Source organism: Centropristis striata, chromosome 10 (genome assembly GCF_030273125.1).
Source record: "Centropristis striata isolate RG_2023a ecotype Rhode Island chromosome 10, C.striata_1.0, whole genome shotgun sequence".
NCBI lineage: Eukaryota > Metazoa > Chordata > Actinopteri > Perciformes > Serranidae > Centropristis > Centropristis striata.
The window spans coordinates 11,417,809-11,442,359 of NC_081526.1; the positions used below are offsets into that span (position 1 = coordinate 11,417,809).

Here is a 24,551-nt window from a genome sequence, read left to right on the forward strand (position 1 = left end):
TCAGTAAACGAGAGGAAAAGAAATGACCTTAATATCTTGTCAGGAATAAAGACTTTTTTAAATTCCCTTTGTTAGAGCTGTGAGTGAAAGAAGCTTTCTCATCCAAATTGTTTGTCTTCTCTCTCAGACTAAAGCCACAGTGTGAAAAAAAAAATGTAGATCACACCAGCTGAGATAGATGGGGGAAAAAAGTCCACATTTTAGTTCTCCTCAAAAAAAATCCTGCAGTTAATTTTTCATGGCCGTACCTTTTAAGAGACTTGTCAGTTTGATTTAATGTTCGGCTGACAGTTATTGGTTTTTGGTGTTTACCTCTTATCACTTCAGAAAACTGGGGAGGCCAATTTATACTCTGGATGCACATAAAGCGGCATCAAAAATTAAGATCTTGACGCCCTGGAAACATTATAAAAGCTTTCTATAATGCAGCTGTGTGTGTAATTGTGTTGTGCTCTTTGTGTGTGTGTGTGTGTGTGTGTGTGTGTGTGTGTGTGTGTGTGTGTGTGTGTGCTAACAGGATGGCAGGCGTTTGAAATGTATCAGTTTTTTCTCCTCTCCTTGTTTAGACTGACACATCCCCACATACTGTAGAGACTAATGCTGCTCTTTCTCCTTCTGCAGCTACACACACTGGTCCATGGACACTTAGTAAATGAGGGAAACACGGACTGGATGTTGTTTTTTTAGCCCAGAGTTTGCCTTTGTCAAATAAGAATTTAACATAATAAACAACCGAGCTGTAATAAGTGTTCATTGACACATATGCTGGTTCGTTTGATAAAGAAAATCTTTAAAAGGGGGCTTACAGTGAAGAAATTGTCTCAAGTGGTTCAAAGGATTTGAAGTGGAAGAGGAGAGGATTGATGTTTGTGCTGCGAGTCCCTGAGTAGAACTGGCCCAAGGTCTAATCAGAGACCAACAACGGGCCCCTCCCCTCCCCAGCCCCCCTCCCTCTGCACAGCCATAGGATTTTCTCTCACTATTCAGGGGCTGATAGATGAGCCTCTCTTTGTATTTCAGCCATGCACTTTCTTAAATCTGAAAAGCCAATTCATCTTGGGCAAACGCAAGAGGAGGAGGGAGTAAACGAAAAAACTTCAAAAGTCATTTTTTCACTCCCTGCCAGCGCTCAAGTGTCATTCACGAGCTCTCTAAGCACTTTGTCTCTCCTTCATTAATTGTCCCAGCGCTTCACCCACGTCACGTGCCTCGACTACAATCGAAGCTGAAGAGATCGTACCTTGGCTATTCCCCTCTGTCTTGTTCTCCATGTTGATAAGTTCACAATAGATAAGGAATTGTACGCATAGACTGTTTCATTGTGGGGGTAGGGGCAGATATCACACACACAAAAAAAGGGGGAAATGTGTTTATGTTTCCTGATGGACTGGATTCATCTTTGCTTTTCAGGTACAGTGCTTTTCAGACATTCTGGCAAAGTAGTTTATCTATGCTTGCTGTCAAGTAGAATTCAAGCATTTAGTGGGCCAGACAAATAACCAGTGTAATAAATCATCCTTTTTTTGTGTAGCGGGGCATCAGAGAGGCTGCTGTGTGGACAGGCTGTTTGAAGTTTAGGCACTTTCATTACACACATGTCAACAACATGTACAAAGTTTAATGGTCCTGTAGTGAACTCTGGGGCAATTTTTTTTTTACGCTTCCAAACGCAAAATGAAAGCCTATTTTTTTCCAAGAAGATTATTTTTCAGCCGGCAACACAATATACACCACAGTAGGCCTTTTTTTTTTAAATCCCACAGTGTTTCACTGAGCCCATGTGTTGAGAGAGAAACGGTGTCATGTTTAATTAGCAAATTCTCACAGTGAATGTGGACACCTTGTTGACACATCCATTCCACATGAGCTATTGCTGATTCCTTTGAATGCAATTTACATAATTATACCTCATCCAGTCCTGTAGAGCACATGCCTCAAACACCATGTTGCTCACAGCAAAACAGCACGAGGAGAAACAGCCATATTAACGCTCGTGGCAAGAAAACACTAAATGTTGAAGCCGCCTCCTCCATCTGCATTGTATGAGACATGATGGTCTCGCTGCATTACAGATATGACCCCCAACCCCCCATATGTGCACATACACACACATGCGCTCACACATAACGCCGCCTCCTCTTAAAACATACTCACAAAAAGAGAAAATCTCACTGCCTGAGAAAGATGACCTACATTTTCTACAATGCTTTGCACTTACTGTACATATTTAAGTTGATCTGCCTCCAATATGCAAAACCCATAGTGTATCACCTCATTCCAAAACATAAATTCTAATTTACATGCACAATATTGCAAAACGAGACTCACCACCAGTGAGTCTATAAGCTCTGTGGTAACATTCAAAGTCAAACAACACCCATCTTCCCTAAAGAACAATGAAGCATGACAGTCTGAATTGCCAAAACGTACTGTCAGAGGGCTCCTCCAAAGCTCTCAGCATTGAATTTCTCTCTGTATCTTGTCTTGCTCATCTAATAACTTTGTTTATGTCTGCTAAGGGACATGTCTGGAGAGACACCTTGAACACTGGGATACAGCTCTCAGTCCAAACATAAAGAGAGAAATGAAATATTCACCCGCCTGATTGTCTCCAAACTCCAGGAGAAGAATCAATAAAACATAACATTGGCTTCTTTCTGAGTTTAAGACTTCCGATGGGGTTTGAAACCCCCATGTGACGTCGGAGGCTTTACTCTCGCATATGAAAACACCAGAGTTTTATTTTGATGTTTGAATTAATCAGCGGAGAGCATCTTCAGAACAAAAAGATCTGATGTTGCCTGTGGGATCGGTGGCCATCTGAGATTTCACAGCCTGTATTTAAAAGCATGTTTTGAAGAATGCATTTCAACAGCCCATAATAAGCTAAGACGATCCATAGTGCCTCTCATAGCTCGTCTATAAAACTGAGCCAATCTTTTTTTTTTTTTCTTACATGCCACAGATTTTAAATGTCCTCATCGCCTTGATGAATAAAACTTCAAAGAGGGATGTTTGTGTGGAAAATGCGTGTTGACTCGATAACCTCAGTGCATGGTAAACACAACTTTCATGTGAAGGTTAAGTCTCTGTGAAGTGTGTCACTCGTGGCAATACAATGGGGCAATTATGCAGGCGAGGTCAACATATGTACCAGTGGAACACAAAGGATGCTGCTGAATGGGATCGGACTGTGACCCCATTACATGCTATCTCAGAGGTAGAAGAAATCATTTCAGCCTCAACTCTATGAATAACAAAGACAACAATACTCCTTGTTCACATACCCAATTACTGCAGGAATAGCTTAATTTAATGTTAATGTCTTGTGTTAAAGAGATAGTTTGACATTTTGAAAAAAAAAAAAACAATCACATGTTTTTTTTATTGCCAAGAGTTAGATAAAAAGATCAATACCACTACCGCTACAGCTCAAAGCCGGTTAGCTTAGCTTAGCTTAGCACAAAGACTGGAAACTGGTGGAAACAGCTAGCCTGGCTCTGGCCAAAAGTAACAAAATGTGTTTTTCTTAATCAGAAATTGGTCACAGGTCCCAGTCTGGACCACAATCTGCCATATATTATATGTCATATACCACTTATACTATACTGTGCATATCCCTGCATATATTTGAATATATTTGTTCATTGATGTTCATATTACTACATACAACAACTTATCTAAACTATTTGGCATGCTAAAATATATATTCTCCAATGTGCAATATTTGCAAAATGCAAAGTCCTTTCAGGAAAACAAACAAACACAAAAAATATATATTAATTATACATACATACATACATACATACATACATACATACATACATACCAAATAGCAGAACTGTATGTATATAATGTGTTTAGAATATATGTATATGTCTTATTTTTTATATTCTTTATTCTGTTTTCTATATCTATGTGTCTGTATCTTTAGCTGCTGTGTCAACTAAATTTCCCCACTGCGGAATAAATAAAGTCATATCTTATCTTATGAAAAAACTAAGACATAGAGCCAACTTAAGCAATGCTGTCTCAGTCTTTGTATAGAGATATTGCTGAAAAACTAAAAAGCTTACATTGATTTTTATTTTATTAGTATTTTTTAGTTTATTTTCACTGCTTCTTATTGATTAATTCCACTTATATTTACCACAATAGACGTTGGACAACCAGCTGTCTGCAGTAGCTTCATATTTAGCGTACAGATATAAGAGTGGTATTGATCTTTTCCATCTACAACTCTCAGTAAGAAAATGTTCCCAAAATATTAAACAACCCCCAACATAGTAAGTAATCAAAATATTTCACAGCTATTTTTGCTGCTTTGTAAAAATGCAAAAAGTAGGCAAGGGGCTGAGATGGAGGCATGCAGGGGTTAAGGAGGGTGGCGGAGTGGAGGGCTTTGATGTGACTTTGAACTGCAAACAAGGTCAATTATGACTCTTTCTATTGGAAAATAGTCTGTGACATCACCATATCATAAAGTCTATGACCCGAGCGGGTTTAGAGGGCCACATGACACTAAGGATAAATCCAGAAGCCAGAAAAAAAAAATTGGTATATGGTATCCAATTCTAACAATACATCTGTGTGTGAGGTGCAAAAAATATATTTTTTAAATTTGATGACATAGTTAAGTGTCTCTTGCAAGGTTCAGCTTGATTTAAAACGGCAGGGGGCATTTTTAAACCATAAATTGAGGATTGATTTTGGTTGAAAGTTCAATATAAATACCAGCATTGATGTGTTTTCATGACAATACATTTGTATAATTTAGCTCAAAATCATGTTTAAGTGTGCAATACAACTTTTATTTTGACGGTGCAATGCTAGCTGTTTCCTCCTGTTTCCACTCTTTGTGCTAAGCTAAGATAACCAGCGGCTGGTGGTACATATGAGAACATATCAATTGTCTTATCTACCTCTGAACATTTCTCAAAGTGTCAAACTATGCCTTTAAGAATTCCTAAGTACACTTGATAGGACTGTAACATAATAATTAAGTACACATTTTGCTCATTACTATGTGCTAAAAGCTGTTGCTGATGTGTCAGAAGGCTTGCATAAACTGAAATGTAACATAAATGTCACATTTTAATGTCAAGTTGAACATGGGTGGAAATATAAAGAGTTTGAGGGCGAGAGAGGCAGACGGATAGAAAGACTTCTCAGAAACATGAATATTGAGTTCTTAAAGGCGAGCGATCTCCCACCAGAGCAATATTCAGTTGAGTTGAGCTCCACCACAGTATAATTTGCCTCTGATTTCTAATCTTTGTAAAAGAATGAGAGGCTAAGTGCCTTCCACAAATGCAGACTATCATGGCATTTCTTCAGGCACATTATGGACCAGAGTGATTAGAGAACTTAAAATGCAAAGGCATCCCTTGAAACTGAATGCATTTACAATCCCATTAAATATGGAATTGTGTCTGTGGGCCAACAGTAAATTTGAAATATCTTTCCCTGCAACAGTTTTTTTTTACTCTCATACATTTTCCGTTTGCCGCTTGCTTCCTTCGCTCTGTTGGTGAGTCTGTTTGAGGCTGTGAATAATTTGCCAGTAACTTTCATGGAAATAGCTACACTCGACACATTATATAACATTAATCATGGAAATGCTATCATGATTTTCTATCTGCATCATGCAGACATTTTCTACAACTGATGATTTTTGAAAGTTGGCTGCTTTCACCCTGAATAAAAAAATGGTTAAGAAATTGCTACAAAGATATAAAATCAAATATTAATATAAAATGCAGCTTGAATTCAGAGCCTGGGATACAGTATTATGGCTTTCAGGGGAAGTGACCTTGAGCTCATGTATTAGAATATAGTTTTTTTCTCTAGTAGTATATTCAGCTGTCTGTGTTATTTTCATGTTGAGCACAGTTTATCTGAAAGTCAGACATCCACACAGCTCAAATCTCTGTCAGGTCATTATGAGCTGAAAAATCCATCCGGGCAAAAGGCATTCAATATATTTTATGTTTTTATATCAGGACACAATACAATTAAATGTAATATGTAAATAAAGCTACAACCAACCGTTGACCTGTGCACCACACTAAAAAACAACCATCTGCTAAATACCCGTCTCAACCGTAAACAACCATTTACTTATCATAAATTCACATAAACTCCTCCGCGCCCCAGTTCAAACTAAGGCTGTATTGTAGTATAATAATCCATCTATCACCGCAGCCGTTTGACCTGGTTTAATGTAATCCAAAGAGAATCGCCCACACTGAATGTATGATCACCTCCGTTCCCATTAAAGTAAAAATCTGCCTACGTAACATGTGGCTCTAAATTGAGCTGAAAGAAAAAAACAAGTGTTTATCAAACTGTTTAATGAACCGTCCTCAATGTTTTCCAATCGTTTCTTTGCTGCATTAAAACTACATTATGCTGTTTTGTTTTGCCGGTTCAGCACTGAATCTATGACACCATCAGTTGTACAATTTGAGTGTGGAGAATATTAGCAGAGCAAGGCAGAGTTTTCCTCCTTGTTCCTTATTATGATGAAGATAAAGAAAGATGAGGATTGAGCAAATCAGCCTCCTGCTACATGCAGTAGTGGAAATTATATTAAGCATGCTTTTTGAGGGACTTTTACTTTATTTGAGTCTAATCTCTGGTACTTTATATCTTTACTCTTTACTTTGTTACTTACCCAACAGCTTTAGTTACTTTCCAGATTCAGATTAACATCACAAAAATATAATCAAAATAGACATTATTGTAGTAGTATACTAGCCTGGCTAACACCAGACTAATCACAAATGAGATTGCCTGGAGGTTCGAAATGAAATTCGAGCGCGCAAGGCAGTATGGGTATACCCAGGCTAGTAGTATACAATGGTGGGAAAAGGTATTCAGAATAGGGATGGGAATACTTAATGGATGATCGATTACTGGTCGTTAAGAATGTGGTTGATCGCTTGGAATATTTAATTGATCTGTGTATTTTCAAATTTTAATCTTATCTATGAATGCGTATCAGTACTCACTGAACTGAAACACACGGCCGAGCGTTTAGTTCTGCAGCCGTATGTCAATAAGCCAATGAGCTGAGAATTAAGTTGGATAAAGTTACAGTTTGCAAACTGAAAGTTGCAATAATAATTATGAAACACACAGAAATACAAGTGTATTAATTTGAGCAAAACTAGCTTACTACAACAAACCTTGCTAGCATGAATTACTAAGTTTAAGTTTATCCAAAACTTATTTAAACACAAAGCACTCTAAAACATAAAACATTGAACTCAAGTCTCAAAGGCTCAAGTCTCTTTACGTCCTTTCAAAATAAAAGCATCTTTTGCATATTACTATATATCTTTTTTTTGCCCATGTATGCATTTTTTTTACATACTGGAGTATGTGTTAAAACATAGCGATTAATCGATTAATTGATTGTTAACGTTATAGATAATCGAGTTGGCAGTATCCAAACTGCCATCCCTAATTCAGATGCTTTACCTAAATAAAAGTACTGATACCACGCTGTGAAATTACTTCACTAGGAGTAAAAGTCCTGCATTCAAAAAGTAGAAGTATCAGCATCAAAATGTACTTAAAGTATCAAAAGTAAAAGTACTCATTATGCAGGATGGCCCCACTCACATTGTTTTATATATTCTTAATATATTATTAGATGAATTGAATTGTGATAGGGCTCATTTTAACTATTATATATGGTTATGATATATGATATATATATGGTTATGGTTATTATCAGCTAAATGTAGTGGAGTAAAAAGTACAATATTTACCTCAAAATGTCAAGAAGTAGAAGTATAAAGTTACATAAAATGGAAATACTCAAGTACAAGTACCTCAAAAGACAGTTCAGTACTTGAGTAAATGTACTTTGTTACATTCCACCACTATTTTTGAGCCTTACCAAGAAGATAAAACATTCTAAATGAAAGTGCATACAGAAATACAATATTTGCATCAAAATGTAGTGGAGTAGAAGTATAAAGTTACATAAAATGGAAATACTCAAGTTAAGTACATGTACCTAAAATTGTATTGAGTTGCATTACACCAATGGTATTATCAATAATGCTTTAATGCAATAATTAGCTCCATCTTTACAACCTACAACGTTAAAGTGATCAACACATGAATGCATCATTAATTATATTTCAATAATAGACTATATTTCTGCACTAATGAGTACTAACTTTTCATACTTTAGGTATATTTTTTAGCATTTCTTTTGCAGTTTTACCTTAGTAAAATGTTGAATGCAGGACTTTTATTTGTAACTGAGTATTTTCTACACTGTGATATTGCTACTTCTGTAAAAAGATCTGAGTTATTCTTCCACCACTGCTAACATTACACTTCCAGCCGATAATGGAGCTGCATTTAAAGTCATTTCGAGTCATGTTTGTGTCCACCTGATGATCATTAAGTCCAATATTCACTTCAGCTCTGTGCTGGTCTTCACCAACCAAAAACATCTGGTTCTTTAGCTGCTAAATACTCCACTATGTTCACCAGCTCGTTGTTAACAGTGTCTGTCTGCTGTTTGGTGTTTTTTTCCTCTCAATAGCCGCCTGCTGCTTCTGGAAAACGGCACTGGTGAGAGCATAAAGCCAAAACAGCGAGATAAAAAAAACATGCTGAAACACCCCATATAGCTGATGGAATGGAGAATGTGGTGATAAGCCTCTGTCTTGTCACTGCTAGCAACACCTTTCATATCGTTCATGGCCATTTGATCCATTGTTACTATGAACATACTGCTCAGAGCAGCTTTTATGGTAACCAGTATTCTCACAAAATCCCCCTGAATGTGCTGTTAACTCCACCATTTTTCTCAATTTCACCCTCAGTGGAGCACCTCCGAATTTAGCCTCTTAATGACAGCACAAGTTAAAGAAAACATCACACATGGACCCAGGTGTGAATTGGGGTCTGCACAGAAACACAATGAAGAAATCCAGTGCCAGAAAGAAATGAATATTTTTTACCCTAGACAGATTATATACTGGACGGCTAAAAATATACCTTATTCAGCATGGGGAGAAACTGATTTGAGGATGAGACCAAATCAGGTGACAGAGATGTTCATGTTTTTCAGTAGGGAGCCTGAATTAATGCCTTTACATTCCTCAAGGGACAGTTCACCCCTAAATCAAGACCTTGTTGCGAGTCGTCTCAACTAGACTACAAAGAAAATAGTTTCTAAATGAAACTGCTTGCAACAAGGTTACTGGTCATGTTTTCTTCCCTGTTATTCTATAAGTATTTAGATACTTTGAGCACCACAAGCTAAGTGCCATCTAGTTCTATTATGTTCAAGAAGGGACAAACATCTCTTCAGCTGATATTGGCAACACTCAGCAACTCAACTCAAAACAGTCTAGACTGATAAACAGCACTACAGGTAAAATGAAAAACCTGTATTTTTTTGTTCTGGAATGAATGTTAACATATTTTCTGTGCAATACATACTTTCTATAGAAATAATGCGCAATAATTACATTTTCCCCACTATTGTTACCTATATACATACTTGTACATATCTCTATATGCTTCAAATGTATTTCAATATTTCATATTTCTATTATTAGTTTGTGCCAATGTTAGTCTACCAGTGACCCACTTTGTAGAGTAATGATTGACATTACAATCTACCAATCCTCATCCATTTATCAAAAAGGAGCCGCCAGTCCCCTTTAAAGGTCTGGAGAAGGTGGCTATTTGCCGTTTCCATGGTTTCATTCACCGATATGTAGAGACTGATAAAGTCCATACAAAGTAAAGCATATTAAGATTGTAACTCATATACAACAACTTCCTTAGTTACAACTTAATAACAAGCAATAATTCTGAGGTTATTGAGGGAACACTCTTAATTAATGGCTTACTGGTTGTATAATAAGGCCATGCAGAATAAGGTATTAATAACTACTTAATAATGACTAATTAAGAGCCAACATGTTACTTATTTGCATGCTAATAAGCAACTAATTAATGTTGAATATCGGTTCCCTAATATAAAGTGTTACCTATTTCTATTGGATCATTTTGACAAACTACTTGTTAACATTGTGCTTTGGCGCAGCCTCGGTGTGAGTCTGATTAGGTTATTAGAAATACCAATTATAGTCTGTATTAAGAGTAATTTTACCTTATTCCAAAACATGTTCTAAACAGAGTTTTTTTTCAGAAATGTGATAACCTCAGCTTCAAGAAACAAACACAATCTGTCATTGTTATTTTCTCCATTAGTCGGAAAGCTTATACTCTAAAACTGCCCACCTACCTTTGTTGTTTACTGCAGCATTTTCCCTTTCAATGTGTCTATGTGGGCTTCACAATGTTTCAGATCATTATTGCTATATTGTTAGCGTTGTGTGTCGGATTATTGTTACTGCGGCATGCAGTGGACTGTATGGTTGACTAACGATTCCTTCTGAGCAAAAATACACACAAGCTGTCAACAACTCTCCTCCACATCCCATTAAGATACGGTAGACAGACAAGTTGGAAGTAAATAATCAGAGACGAAATATGAGCAGAGGCCGCAAACACGTGACTCCTATCCAGATGCTGGGTAGTAGAACAGTTTTTCTCTGGGTTTCAAAATAATCTAATGTAGTTACCTCAGAAGTAAAGCAAAGAAGTGCAAAAATCTGAACAAAATATCAATCTATCAAATCTGATAAGCACCAGCAGAGGTTGGACAGAACATCTGAACAGAAGGAATGGGCATGTACATGTACTAGATCCTTGTGAATATTTACAGATTCCTTTTCAGTACTTAAATACAGTTTACACAGCCAATTGCTGCTATCACATTTTTAAATGGGAAATTAGCTTAGGAAGGGTTGCCATACACCTGTGCCAAATGTGCTGAAAGCCAATACAGTCGTCCAACGTGCCAGAGACTCAGTTCTATGGTGAGTTCTGAGGATGTAGATTATGGATTTGTATTGTGTCCAGTGTTAGAGCTTAAGAAGATGTATATAGTTTATTATAAAGCCAAAGGTATGTGGAAACCTTGACAAAGAATTACATCATCTCATATCATTGGTTGTTGCATATGTAATTTCAAAACCGCAGACATTAATATTCTACTATAACAACCGTTACACTTTTGGGAAGAATTTCTATAAAATTGTGGAATGCTCTATTCATTATTCATGCTCCTATTCAGCCCGACCTGGAACCCAGAATAAATGTTGGGATTTTACCTTTCTGCAAACCACAGACGTGTTGATTCTCAACAGCACTTTTTTTAACCACAAATATGTTGAATGTGAATGTTTCTGAACCACTACTACCTGTTGTCATTGTGACACAGAAAGACAGCTGCCTTAAATATGTTGCAAACATATGATGGTTTCTAACATATTCTAAACTCAACAACTGTTTTAAACACTACTACTATTTTAAGGTTATAGAGGCTACACAGGGATGTAGTGGTTAGCGCTCTCGCCTCACAGCAGTTGGGTTAGGGTTACTAAATTATCCGTAATTGTGACTGAGAGTGTGAATGGTTGTCTGTCTCTATGTGTCTGCCCTGTAATAGTCTGGCAACCTGTACAGGGTGTACCCTGCCACTCCCCCAATGTCAACTGGGATCGGCTCCAGCCCCATGCAATCCAAGTTTGGGTTAAGGATGATGGATGGTCAAGGTTTGGTCAAAAAGAACAGGATAGGCTTAAAAAAAAAATTTTTTCGGACATAACTTTCAAAGCAGGACGTGAACACCACTCCTCATGAATAGTCTGTATGATTTCCTAGAAAAAGTAATGCACTGGAATGTGGTGGCTTATGGGTCAAACCCCCAGTCCTTCAACCATGACACAAGTGTTTTATGACCCACTGTAATGTCCGGATGTTGCGTTTTTTAAGCCTAACCCTGTTCTTTACCCCTAAACTTAAGGAAGTGGTTATGGTGCCTAAACCTAACTATTTTACAGCTTTAACAATGTATTTAAAACAGGAATCATGATGTTTGAAACACTGATTGTGAATAACGGACGTCAAGTGTCAACAATGAAGTCACATTTGTCACAAAGGATATCATAGCAAATCATACAGCCTTCTTAATGCAAATATATGTTAGCCAGTTTGGGAGTCCTAGGAGACTTCTGTGGCTGTTAACATCACATTGCTTCATCTCCGGACAAAGAAAATAAATGTTTCAGATCAACGTATCTGTGGTTTGCAGAAACGTTAAATGCCGGCTGGGCTGTTCAGCCGCAGGAGCATTAGTGAGGTCTTCCACAGATGTTAGGTAATGAGACATGGCTGGCAGTCATCATCTAATACAACCCAAAGGTGTTGGATTGGGCTGAGATCAGGGCAGCCAAGTTACTCCACACCAAAGTGAAAAACCTTTTCTTTGTGGACTCTGGCTTTGTGCATGGGAGCATTGTCATGTTGAAACAGGAAATCCCTGCCAAAAAGTTGGAAGAATGCTATTGTCTTAAATATAATTGTGCTGCAGCATTAAGATTTCCCTCAACTGGAACTAAAGGGCTTAGCTCCAAACAGCCCCAAAACAAAATTGCACAGAAGAGCTGCATAAATACCAGGCTGTCCATATACTTCTGGCCATATAATGCAGCCCCTTACCCTCACCCTGAAGAAGAAAATAAGAAGATCGTTATATATTTAGGAGAGTTACTGTAACTTTGTATATTTTGTAAAATGAGTATAAAATTAGTACAACATGCAGCTTTTATCAGTACAATCCACAATATATATATTATATTTTATATGTATTATCCTTTAATTCGGCTATCAGTAAGTAACTATTATTTCTATTTGCTATATTATATTATATTATATTATATTTTTTATATGGTGAAACCAGATAGGCTCATTTTGACTCTGATATGATATTTATACTCACAGTTTTTGAAACTTCAACAGCTTTTAATTGCATCTGTCTTTCAATACAAAAGAAACTAGAGACTTTGGTCTCGGTATGACCTCCTGTCAAAATAAAGGTTGAAAAACTGTAATTAAAATTTAGATTTTTCTGTATGCCTGTGTCTATCTTCATCAAAATGACTGACAGAGTGACCTCCCAGTACAGTAAACAACACATTTATTGAAAAAGAAGAAGAAAGAAAGAATAAAGTGCCAGTAAATATAACTTAACTTCACACTTCTGAGCTCTGCAGGTACCCTATAGTCAGGTTTCCACCTTGAGGCTTTTAAATAGTACATGTAAAGACGGAAAATCCTTATAATAGTGTTCAGAATGTGAATCTATTGTGATTTGAAATGCATAACAGTTGGACATTATGTTTTTTAGAGTGGGAGGTTGTAGCCAAAACCCTGGAGATAAACATGTATTATATAGTCGGCAAATATATGTTTCCCATAAGCCGAGAGAGAGGTAGGGTGTAATGTATGATTGGAAAGATAAACAATCTCCTGATCTATGATATATGAGAACATTTTCTCACTCAGACTCCTGAAAGTATACCCTTATGCATTTGCTGTGGTTTCAAAAAGAGATGGTTTAATAATGATCATCTTGGGTTGTTGTTTTTTAGCAAATAACCATAAATAATATTAAGATATTAAAATTCATATGGCACGACTCCTCCCCAGAAGTGCTGTGGATGGTTTTAAAAATCAAGCTTTTTTCTTATTTTTTTCAGTAAGCTGCACTCTTAACAAAACCTTGCTCAAAACAATTGAGCTGGCCTTGTGAGTACACGCGCATATACGCACGCGCGCAACACTTACACACACCTGCTCACGCTCAGGCACGCTCAATAGACAATAACCTAAACATCAAAAGAAGGAGAAATAGGCTTTTTTTTTTTTTTGCTAAATAAAACCATCACTCGGTAATGGCTGTAAAAAGACGATAAACAGAGCAGGGACTATCTTCAAGCAATGCCATATCTTTGTGCCCTTTTCTTCTATTTTGCAACTTCCTTCTCAAAAACAGGCTTAGAGCTTTTTTTCATAAGGGGGTATTTTTAATTCTAAAGCGAGGGATTGGTCACACTTCGTCTCATTAGCATGAGGAGCTGTATAAACCCCGCCACTGCAGAATTTTGAGCTGTGTTGAAGGCGAGGCAACAAGCGTATCTGACTGGCTGCGCGCAAAGGAGCGAGTAACTTTCACTTCCAGCACAGTTCAGTTCATAAAAGCGGGGAGCTGCATGGAGAGCTCACTCCAGAGGTGAACTGTTCTGCACACAATGAGGCTGCTTACCGAGGGAAAGATTACTACGAAGATGATACGGGGCAGATGCGTAACTTATTGGCACAGGTGGATTTTTATATTCTCCATCCATCAGTTTTTATTTGCCTCACTGGCTCTGTCCGAGGGAAATACTATTCGATACCACACCAATGAGGAGGACGCACCAGGTACAGTCATCGGAAACCTCGCCAAGGACATGTCCTTGAGTCTGTCCCATTCCTCCAAGACCAATTTCAGGATGATGAAACAATTCAATGATTCATTCATCAGGGTGAGAGAAAGCGACGGGGAACTCATTGTCGGGGAACGGATTGACAGGGAGAGGATCTGCAGACACACTCTGCACTGTCTCATCACTTTTGATGTAGTCAATTTTTCCAAAGAGCGCTACAGATTGATCCACGTCGAAGTGGAAATAAAGGACATTAATGACAACTCTCCGGAGTTTCCAAACAAGGAATCTATAGTGGAGATTTCAGAGAACGCAGCAGTGGGGTCCCGTATCCCTTTAGACCCAGCTGCGGACGCGGATGTGGGGTCAAACTACATCCAAAGCTATCAAATATCTGTCAACAGTCATTTTACCATTGATGTGCTCCTGAGAGCGGATGGGGTTAAATATGCGGAATTGGTGCTAATGAAAGAGCTAGACAGGGAGAGTCAGTCATCATACACTGTGGAGCTGGTCGCCACAGACGGAGGGAACCCTTACAGATCAGGGTCAACAAAGATCACTATAAAAGTGACTGACTTTAACGACAATAGTCCCGTTTTTGACCAGAATAGTTTTTCAGTCAGTTTGCCAGAGGACGCACCGGTTGGCGCTGTGATCCTGGACTTAAACGCAGTTGATGCTGATGAGGGTCTGAACGGAGAGGTGGTCTACGGGTTCGGAAAACAGGTTTCTCACGAGATCAGAGAACTTTTCCAAGTGGATAATAAATCAGGTCGGCTGACGCTCAGGAGCCCTGTGGATTTTGAGGACAAAAGCACCTATGAGCTAGACGTGCAGGCGACCGATCTGGGACCCAACCCGACCCCCTCCGTGTGCAAAATCATCATTCACGTCACAGATGTTAATGACAATGCCCCAGAAATCAGCATCACCCCGATGACCTCCATAACCACGGGCATCGCGTACATCAGCGAGGCGGCAGACAAGGACAGTCTGGTGGCGCTGATCAGCACCTTGGACAGGGACTCGGGTGTGAACAGCCAGGTCCACTGCACATTATACGGCCACGACCATTTCAAACTCCGACAGGCTTACGAGGACAGCTACATGATAGTGACAGCAGCGGTGCTGGACAGGGAGAGGATTAGTGAGTATAACTTGACGGTCATGGCAGAGGATTTTGGGTCACCTCCGCTGAGAAAGATCACTCAGTATACCATTAGACTCACTGACGAGAATGACAACGCCCCTCACTTTACTAAAGCTGTCTATGAAGTTTCAGTGGTGGAAAACAACGCCCCCGGCGCTTATATCACCACAGTGGAGGCCAGCGACGCAGATCTGAGCAATAATGGCAAAATTACATACAGACTGGTGGACAGTGTCATCATGGGGTCCCCAGTGAACACCTTTGTGTCCCTTAACTCGGTGTCTGGCTCCATATATGCACTCAGAAGTTTTAATTATGAAGTGATGAAACTGCTTGACATACACATCCAAGCGAGTGATGGGGGGTCACCACAGCTGCAGAGCACAGCTGTCATCAGACTAAAAATAGTTGATCAGAATGACAACCAACCTTCTATCATAGAGCCACCCCTTTACAAAGGATCCGCTGAGGTTTTCCTGCCCAAAGATGCACCTGCAGGTTATGTGGTAACCCAGATAAAGGCCACAGATGCTGATGAGGGCATAAATGCACAGCTGTCCTATAAAATCACCGAGGGGGGACACCTGGGTTTCTCTATCAACAAAGACACAGGGAAGGTGCACGTGAGCCGACAGCTGACGTATGATCTCACAGACAATGTCAAAGTCACAGTGGCGGTCAATGACAATGGATCCCCGGCGCTCACCTCCACAGCCATTATACACTTCAGCTTCATAGAAGGGACTCTACCCAGTATGCCTTCCTTGGCTGAAAATGGCAGCGAGGAGCTCTTTGAATGGGACATGTCCATAGCCATAATCATTGTCCTGGCAGGGAGCTGCTCCCTCCTCCTGCTGGCTATCATTCTCATCACAACCATTTGCAGCCGCCGGAAAAAGGAGACGAGAGAGGAGGGGTATGATGATAAAGAAGACGTACCAAATGTGGAGAAAGTGGAAAGTGGTCATGTTGATTCATTGATCGCCAACCACAAAGGCAAAGTGTTTGATGCCCATCCATTCCCAGAGAAACCTCAATTGGCCAGCAGCAACACAACAGAGACAGGCTGTGAGGACGGCAGGCAGACAGCAGGCATCTTTGAGTCAAACAGCAGGTTGATGGAGGGGAAATTAAAGGTAAGTCATTATTTTTCACAGATATTAAAAGTTTATTTTTGCACCAACTTTTGAATTTTGACTCAAAATTTGCTTGTGTTTGTGTCTTTGCAGGGTTATTCCACACTACCAGGATACGGGAAAGAGACAGTCAGACCGATAACAATTTGGAAGGGTAATTCATTCACCACAATCTCAGCAAGAGATCCCCACATCAGTGGCAAGGACAGTGGAAAAGGGGACAGTGACTTCAATGACAGTGATTCTGACATAAGTGGAGATGTGCACAAAAAAGAGTCGCCGCCGACAAACAGTGAGTGTCATAGAAGCATAGAGATAAAATAAAAGATTTGTCATATTAGAGGTGAAATCCATGCAGTGTTGTGGCATGAATTCCTGTTGCTTCTCGTAGCGTGATTTATATCCAAGCCAAATTGTAGCCAGTTGCAACAATGCATTTTCTAATACAGCGGACACATTATGATTTATTTTACCTGGGCTCACTGGGGTTTCCAACACCAAACACCCTGAAGCAGGTGAGCCAGCAAATGTATTCATATTACACCCTGACAGCCCTGCTGTTTTCCACAGGTCTCTGGGCATGTACAAGCGAGTGCAAAGTGTTGGGACACTCGGACCGATGCTGGAGCCCTTCGGCTACGAGGCCCAACACGAGCATGGCCTGCGGACCGCATCTGTCAACTTTCAACAAGACCGCTTCACTTCCCCGGAACACCGGAAGGGAAAACTACTACCCAGCTCACATACCCAAAACCAACGGGCTGCAAAGCGTGTACGAGAAAGTCCAACACCAGGAGTTTGATTATATTCTCGTTGGCCCGCCGACACCAGCCAGAATACAGGAAACAGATGAGATATCGATTCCAGAGTACACAAACTCTTAAAAATCAAACAGTCATCAAAAGGGATCCAGTCTTTATACTGTACAGTACTTTTATCTTTACTGACTCTATGTTGGATTGTTGCAGTGTTTTGTAGTATGTCATGTGGCTCATATAAGACTGTTCAATGTATCATGTGTAATATGCAAGATTTTGTACATCAATAATATATTTTTCATAATGACTCAATGTAAAAAAGAATTTTATTATTATGACTTTTCAAGAGCATGTGTTACTATTTAAGGGGCATGACCTATGGACATTTAGGCTTAAATGGGCCTCTCTGCTGTGGAAAACAATCAATATGAAAGATTACCATGTTTGTGGTAGGTTTTGTCACATTGTTGCACAAATAAACGTTTAAAAGCTAAATTGTTTTGCTTCTCAACACTGAGTTTAAAAAATGGAGCTGTCAGGACTCAAATATAATTTTATAGGAGAAGTACAACCTATTGTCATAAGGAAATATTCACAAAAGCCCACAGAATAACCTCAATTAGCCAACTGAATGCATTTCATTTGCCTTAAAGGCTTATAAGCTGCAATAAATAAAATGTGGTCCTCCAACGATCACAGTTTAATTGATAGCAAGCATAAGCCAATGTCATTTTCTTTTCATGATACACAATAGTATGTCTCAATCTGCATGCAAATATTGCATTTCTAATCAAATGCTCTTACAATTACACTTTTTTTTCCCAGAAGGTCAAAGAATCTCCTCACCTTTTCTGATTGCCTCCCAGCTTACCAATTATCCAAAAATGTGGTTCAGTCTGTTTCCAAGCAACTGCAGCACTGCACATTTGAATTAATTTTTCTTACTATGTTTCTTCTTTTTAACTTATGATAAAGACAGAGTAACCTTGACCACGAAAGTCCCTTTCTCCCATTGTCAAATCAGAAAATGAATCATTAGTCAAAGGTTATGCCTGTGTGTCTCTCATTGTGTATGCTATTGCAAGTCAGTGCTGTCTTGTTGCATATTGTAGCAATTTAAAAAGCTTAGGAGAGTCACAGGGAGTGCAATCTGTTCATTCCTCACCTGTAACCAGACAAAAACAGGAGGAAATCTGCAGCATTTATACAAATTGATATCATATTTGACATCCAGTTATATCAGGTAGTATAAAGCGTAACTGACATGTATGTTTTCCTCTTAACCCTGACTGAAAGATTAGCTAAAAACCTCCCCAGCACCCATTACATCACTGCCTGTAGCAGCAGCCAGTCTGAGCTCATAGCTGCTTTCTTGCCTTGTGTCTTGTTTTAGTTTGGTGCCACAGGATGGCCACCTTGCTTTAGGCGAACTGGACCTATACAGGTAACATTCAGACGAAGAATTTAGCTCAAAGAATTTATATCAACTGTGCGTCATTCACACTCAAATGTGAAAAAGCCTCCTGGTGGATAACCCCATTCTCCAAAGAGAAGCAGCAGTATTAGTTGAGGAATTATCGAGGACAGCATGAAAGAGACTATGGAAAAAATCCAAAATACCACTCATGGATCTGGTTGTTTTGAACACTGCACGCCTCCGGTAAGATGGGCTTAATAAGTTTTTGATTGCAAATACTATTGACATCCATGACTTGGAAGATTCTGCAAACTCTTAAGGTTTCCAGCAGAGTTATCAGTTGTTACTCTTATCGTGGGTGTCTTTTCTTACTTTGCCTCTGCTGAACTTTGTGAAGGAGCAAAGCAGCCCGCCGACCTCCTCTGCGGTCAGTCGCCTTCTGAGATTTGGAGCTGTGGCTCTTATTGTCGGTGCAGTGTTGATGTTATGTGCATCCATGGCTGCTCTCTACCTGTGGAAAGTCAGCGATAAAAATGTAAGTGTCCTCTGAGGTTTATGCTGTCGTTATTACAGTGCACCTTCAATAACAGATGTGTAAAGCGTGGATGCTTTTAGTAGGAAATGGATCCAAAGTACAGTCTTAGATAATAAAAACTATTGGTAACACTTTGTATTAAAGTACCATTAACTAGTTGCTTATTAGCATGCATACAAGTAGCATATTGGCTCTTTATTCGTCACTTAAGGACTTATTAATGCCTTATTCTGAATGACCACATTCTACAACTACCAGTTTTCCCTCAATAACATCTTATTTACTCCTTAATGATCATAAGTAAGGATCATGAATTATGTATTATGCTTTGCTCAGTATGGGTCTTATAAGGTGGTAGTACCACTAAAATAGTCCATCCATCCATTATCCTTAACCGCTTATCTGAACTCGGGTCGTGGGGGGCTGGAGCCAGCTGACATTGGGCGAGAGGCAGGGTACACCCTGGACAGGTTGCCAGACTATCACAGAGCTGACACATAGAAACAGACAACCATTCATGCTCTCATACACTCCTACGGGCAATTTGGAGTCACCAATTAGACCTAAGCTGAATGTTTTTGGTCTGTGGGAGGAAGCAGGAGACAAAAATCTGTCATTCTTCCTAAATGACACGTAATATCTTTGGTTTCATTTCTATGAAACATAAAAGCACAAGTGTTAATAGTGTCAGAATAAGTGTGACTTAAGTCTTCCAAACTTAAGTTTGCCATTGTCAAGTAAGTAGATATTTGTGCTGACTTCTACCGCTGCATGTGAAAACAATCTGTGAATCAATGCAGTGCAATGTAGATGTTGTGAGCTATAATAAACTTAATGAGGCAACTTTAGAACAGCCAGCTTGCGTGGGTTAAAAAGTGTGAGACTGTGACTTAATTATTAGCAAGACTTCACTTTAGAATAAGGAGCTGTGTTATAAGGACTTATTTTCAAGTTATTTGGACACTATTTGCACTTTGTTTTTGTTACACAAGAATAAACCATATTTATTAAGTGTTAATTAGGTAGAATTAATTTGTTTTACTATACTAAGCAAAGCCTATTAAGATCATAATTCATATTCAACAACTACCTTACTTACTATCAATAGGGTTGGGGAGTTACGGTAACCAAGTAACAGGATTACCTTTTATTAAATAATTGCTGTATTCTGTTCTGTTGGTTTGTTTGTCTTTCAGCAGGATTATGGAAAACTAAAAGCCTGATTTTCATAAAAGTTGGTGAAATAGTTAGAGAAAAAAAACCCAATCAATTTCTGAGTGAACCAAAATCACAGGATGGATACACAAAGTGTTTCTCACTCTTGTTAACAGTGAGAGATAGGGCATGGCCTTGGCAGAGGTCTGTGCTCTCTGAGTGCCCTTCTACTTTATTTTGTTTGCTCTAAAATTCTTATCAAGCATGCATTTCTCTGAATCAGATTTTTTTTTTCTTAAGTGCAACAATTTGTGCATTGTGCAGTGCACCTGCCACATGTCAATGACAGAGGACACGCACTGTGAGGACACTGTCAGGAATGTGTTGGGAATATAAAACCCAGACAAATGAGGTCAGCAAGATGTCCAAAGTATTTAGAATATGTTACTTTATTTGAGCAATCTAATGGAATATGCTACAAATTATATTGTACGGAATATACACTCAGTAAGCAGCAATGATGAAGTTATTGAGGGAAAACTGTTAATAAGATAATAGAGGAAATGTATTTTCAGAATAAGGCATTATAATGATTCGAATATGCAACTTATATGCATGCTAGTGATTATTTAGTTACTACTTAATATGTGTACCTTTTTATCCCTTGGTATAAAGTGTTACCAAAGCTTTTATTTTAGGCATTATTGTACATGAGGTGTTTATGTTAATGGCAAAGACACGCTATTAATTATAAAATCCATCATCACAATTCAAACTATGACATTGCAGCTTTATTTCTGTTACAATACATACAAAATATATAAATAGTTTCTGTTACTCTGCTCCATACATATGAAATAGTGTAATGTTTATGTGTCCTATTGAGCTTACCTGTAGGGCAAACATTCCAATCAAGGTCTGCAGCAACATCTCCTGTGGTGCTTTGCTCAGCGTGCTTAAAATACACAGGATTTCTGTTAGAAAAGAAACGCCAATAATTACTGTTCAGGGGGATTGCAGGAACGACGTGCAGCCTGTTTGTGTGTATCTCATTTCTATTGTGTTTGCTACGGTATGATTTACATTACTTGACTAATCAGACACTTTAACGTTCCACCTTGAATGCTGCCAGGTTTATAATGTTCGTTACAGTATGAACATCAATGGAGAGGTGAGGCAGGGTTCCGTGGAAATTGATTCAGACAACAACCTGGAGAGCTTTAAAACTGGGAGTGGAGCTGAGGAAGCTGTGGAGATTCATGACTTTCAAATTGTGAGTGAGTTTGTCCTTGTTCTCTCTTCGTGAGGTAGTTCAGCCGAGACTTTCTGTGTGCTTAGCAAAGTAGCAAAGCTGTGAGTGTAAACATGGCATCTCTGTGATTTGGTGCAGGGAATAACCGGAATCCGCTTCTTTGGAGGAGACAAGTGCTATATAAAATCCCAAATCAAAGCCCGCCTTCCACACATGGGAGCTCACAACAAAGAGTCGCTGATGTTTGACCTGGTATATGCACACAACTTGATACAGAACGTCGCAAATTTGGAAGAAAAAAAAAAGAAATGTCAGTGTTTAAAGTGTTTTCTTTGTCTGATTCAAGGACATTACATTTTTCTTCTTTGCAGACAGATGAAGACATTCCAGCTAAGTTTGATGATGACTTCCTCATATGGGTTTCTGCAGAGCAGCCTCTGAAGGACACCAGCTTTCTGAGCAACAAAATTCTGGGTCTTTGCAGAGAACTTCCCATTTACTGGCTCCAACCTATCTACCCTAAAGGTTGCCTTCTTCTCTCCTTTCGAAAAATTATGTTTTACTTCACTCCAACCTGGCCCGCTGTGACAGAGCGTGGTCCTTTCCATTTAAATTATTGTACATTCTATCATAGTTTATTCAAAGCTCGGCCGTGTTTGCCCTGCTTATCTGCTGACACACTTGTAAAATGTGCAGCCTTGTCTGCGAAGTTGGTGAAACATCTTGAACACAGTCTACATTTAGAGTACACTAAAAAAGGCTCCGGTCTTGTATTAAAAAAGAATGATCTTGAAATATGCAAGACTGCTTGAAATCACTGCTGCTAATTTAATTATTCAGGACATCTGAGACAGCCCCAGCTATGTAGGATTGAGCTCTGAGGACATGTATGGCGTCTTGTGGATGTTGACCCAATACTCTCGCCTCTTGTGGCTGCTCCAACAGATGGGGAGAGGAGAAAGAGAGACACACAGCGAGCCAAACGGCAGTTTAACATAGAGGAGTTGGATGCAGCTGCTGAGGAGAGGAACCTGGTGAGTCACACAGAAGATGACACCTCCAGAGTCAGGGAAGAAGAGGAAGGGGGGCAGTCTGCTGCAGGGTCAGCATACAATCCCGAAAACCCCTATCATGTGAGTACCAACTTCATCAACAGCACTGTTTATGGTAAACAAGGCTCCGGAGCTGGTGAATTTTTGATTAACTATCAAGAGGCCTATACTGAGCCCTGAAGCAGTCCTCAAAGTAACATTAGGAATTGAAGTTTCTCTGTTTTGTCAACACTTTTCAGATGTCTTCATGTGTAAATGCCAGCCTTATTAAAAAATGTATTTTCTCTGAAATAGAAGCACAGGCTGGTTGAAATGTGCTAACATCTGCCAGCTGATATACTGCTGCTGCTGTTGAGTAGGTGTCATATCAGGGGCTATGATCACAGGTCACTAGGGTAACAGCTGCAATTCCAAGTTGATGAACTTATGAACTGAAGTGAAAATTCCCATTGCTTATAAAAATTCATGTTGCCTAAGAGGACTGTAGTCACATGTTTGGGAGGATGAGAAGTTTTTGAAAGCATTTGAATTGCAAATGAGTATAGATTAAAATAATAAAAAGATTGCTCTTCAAAATTAACATTGCTTCAAAACTGCAGCGCAGCGGAGGGGCCAGAGAGGAAGGCGCCATGACCTTTGACACCATGTTAGACCACCAGGGGATCTGCTGCTCAGAATGCCAACGCGGCTACACTCACTGTCAGAGAATATGCGAGCCCCTGCGTGGCTACTGGCCCTGGCCTTACAACCACAGAGGATGCCAGGTAGCTTGCCGAGTCATTATGCCCTGTCGCTGGTGGGTGGCACGCATATTAGGGGTTGTGTAAGAAAACACGCTACACTTGTGAGAAAATGTCTTTTTTTAGAAGAAGACCCTCAAGGTCTCTAAACTTCCAGCTTCTATGCAGTTGTGCATGCAGATATTTATTTTTTTTGAGTTTGACTGTAAATTCTGACAGAAATCTGTGTCTCCGAGCAGAGATCTGCAGTATTTCAATGAAATGTATTTGTGTGTTTAATTCCTTTAGGGTATTTTGGCATTTTTATTTCAGTGGACAAAAAAATAGTCCTCCAAGCCATACAACCACATGTTACAGCCCTTTTTTAAATCAGCCCCACTACTGATGGCTGGTGGTCTACATATCCCCATATCTAAATGTATGTGTTGATTAGGTTTAGGCAACAAAACTACTGGGTGAGGCTTGGAAAAATAATTACATGGTTAGATGTTACAAAAGATAATTAAAGGAAGTAAAAAGAAACTATCCAAAGTGAGGTATAGGTAACATAAAAGGTGATGTAGATATATCTATGCACTGGCTTCACATACAAGTTAAGTTACTTTAAATAATAAAGTTGACTATTGTTGACATGAACGCCGGCTTTCTGGGTCAAACTCCTGTGTTGGTTTGACCCATCCATCACCCATCCTGCTCTCCCAAAGTGGACTTTGGTGTTCTTTATATCTTTTCTTTTACACACAATTAATACATAATTTTACTACTGCCCCCAAAGGACACAGATAAATACAAACATACATATGGGGTCGTTTTTGGAGGGAGGACTGTTCAAAAAAATATGATGCCATTTGTAACAAAATACTTAATAAGCCTGTATTTGTGTATTTGAATTTTTTTCAAATACAGTATTTAATATGTCAGTTTAATCTCAAATAAGACACATATTTATATACACAGTATTTCACTTAAATCACT

General features: G+C 39.1%; 2 protein-coding genes across 2 annotated transcripts; both read left to right on the forward strand.

The window, feature by feature from the left end:
- Nucleotides 1–14,095: 14,095 nt before the first annotated feature.
- Nucleotides 14,096–18,077, forward strand: si:ch211-199f5.1 (protocadherin-8). The gene is made up of 3 exons (XM_059343083.1): nucleotides 14,096–16,667; nucleotides 16,761–16,959; nucleotides 17,238–18,077. The coding sequence occupies exons 1-3, from the start codon at nucleotides 14,202–14,204 to the stop codon at nucleotides 17,549–17,551; spliced, it is 2,979 nt and encodes a 992-aa protein (XP_059199066.1). The 5' UTR covers nucleotides 14,096–14,201; the 3' UTR covers nucleotides 17,552–18,077.
- A 936-nt stretch (nucleotides 18,078–19,013) lies between these two features.
- On the forward strand, nucleotides 19,014–23,663 carry LOC131979453 (leukocyte cell-derived chemotaxin 1-like). Its single transcript, XM_059343440.1, has 7 exons — nucleotides 19,014–19,085; nucleotides 19,243–19,377; nucleotides 21,665–21,805; nucleotides 21,923–22,036; nucleotides 22,156–22,309; nucleotides 22,730–22,917; nucleotides 23,436–23,663. Exons 1-7 carry the CDS (start codon nucleotides 19,014–19,016, stop codon nucleotides 23,661–23,663), a joined length of 1,032 nt encoding a protein of 343 aa, XP_059199423.1.
- Nucleotides 23,664–24,551: the final 888 nt, after the last annotated feature.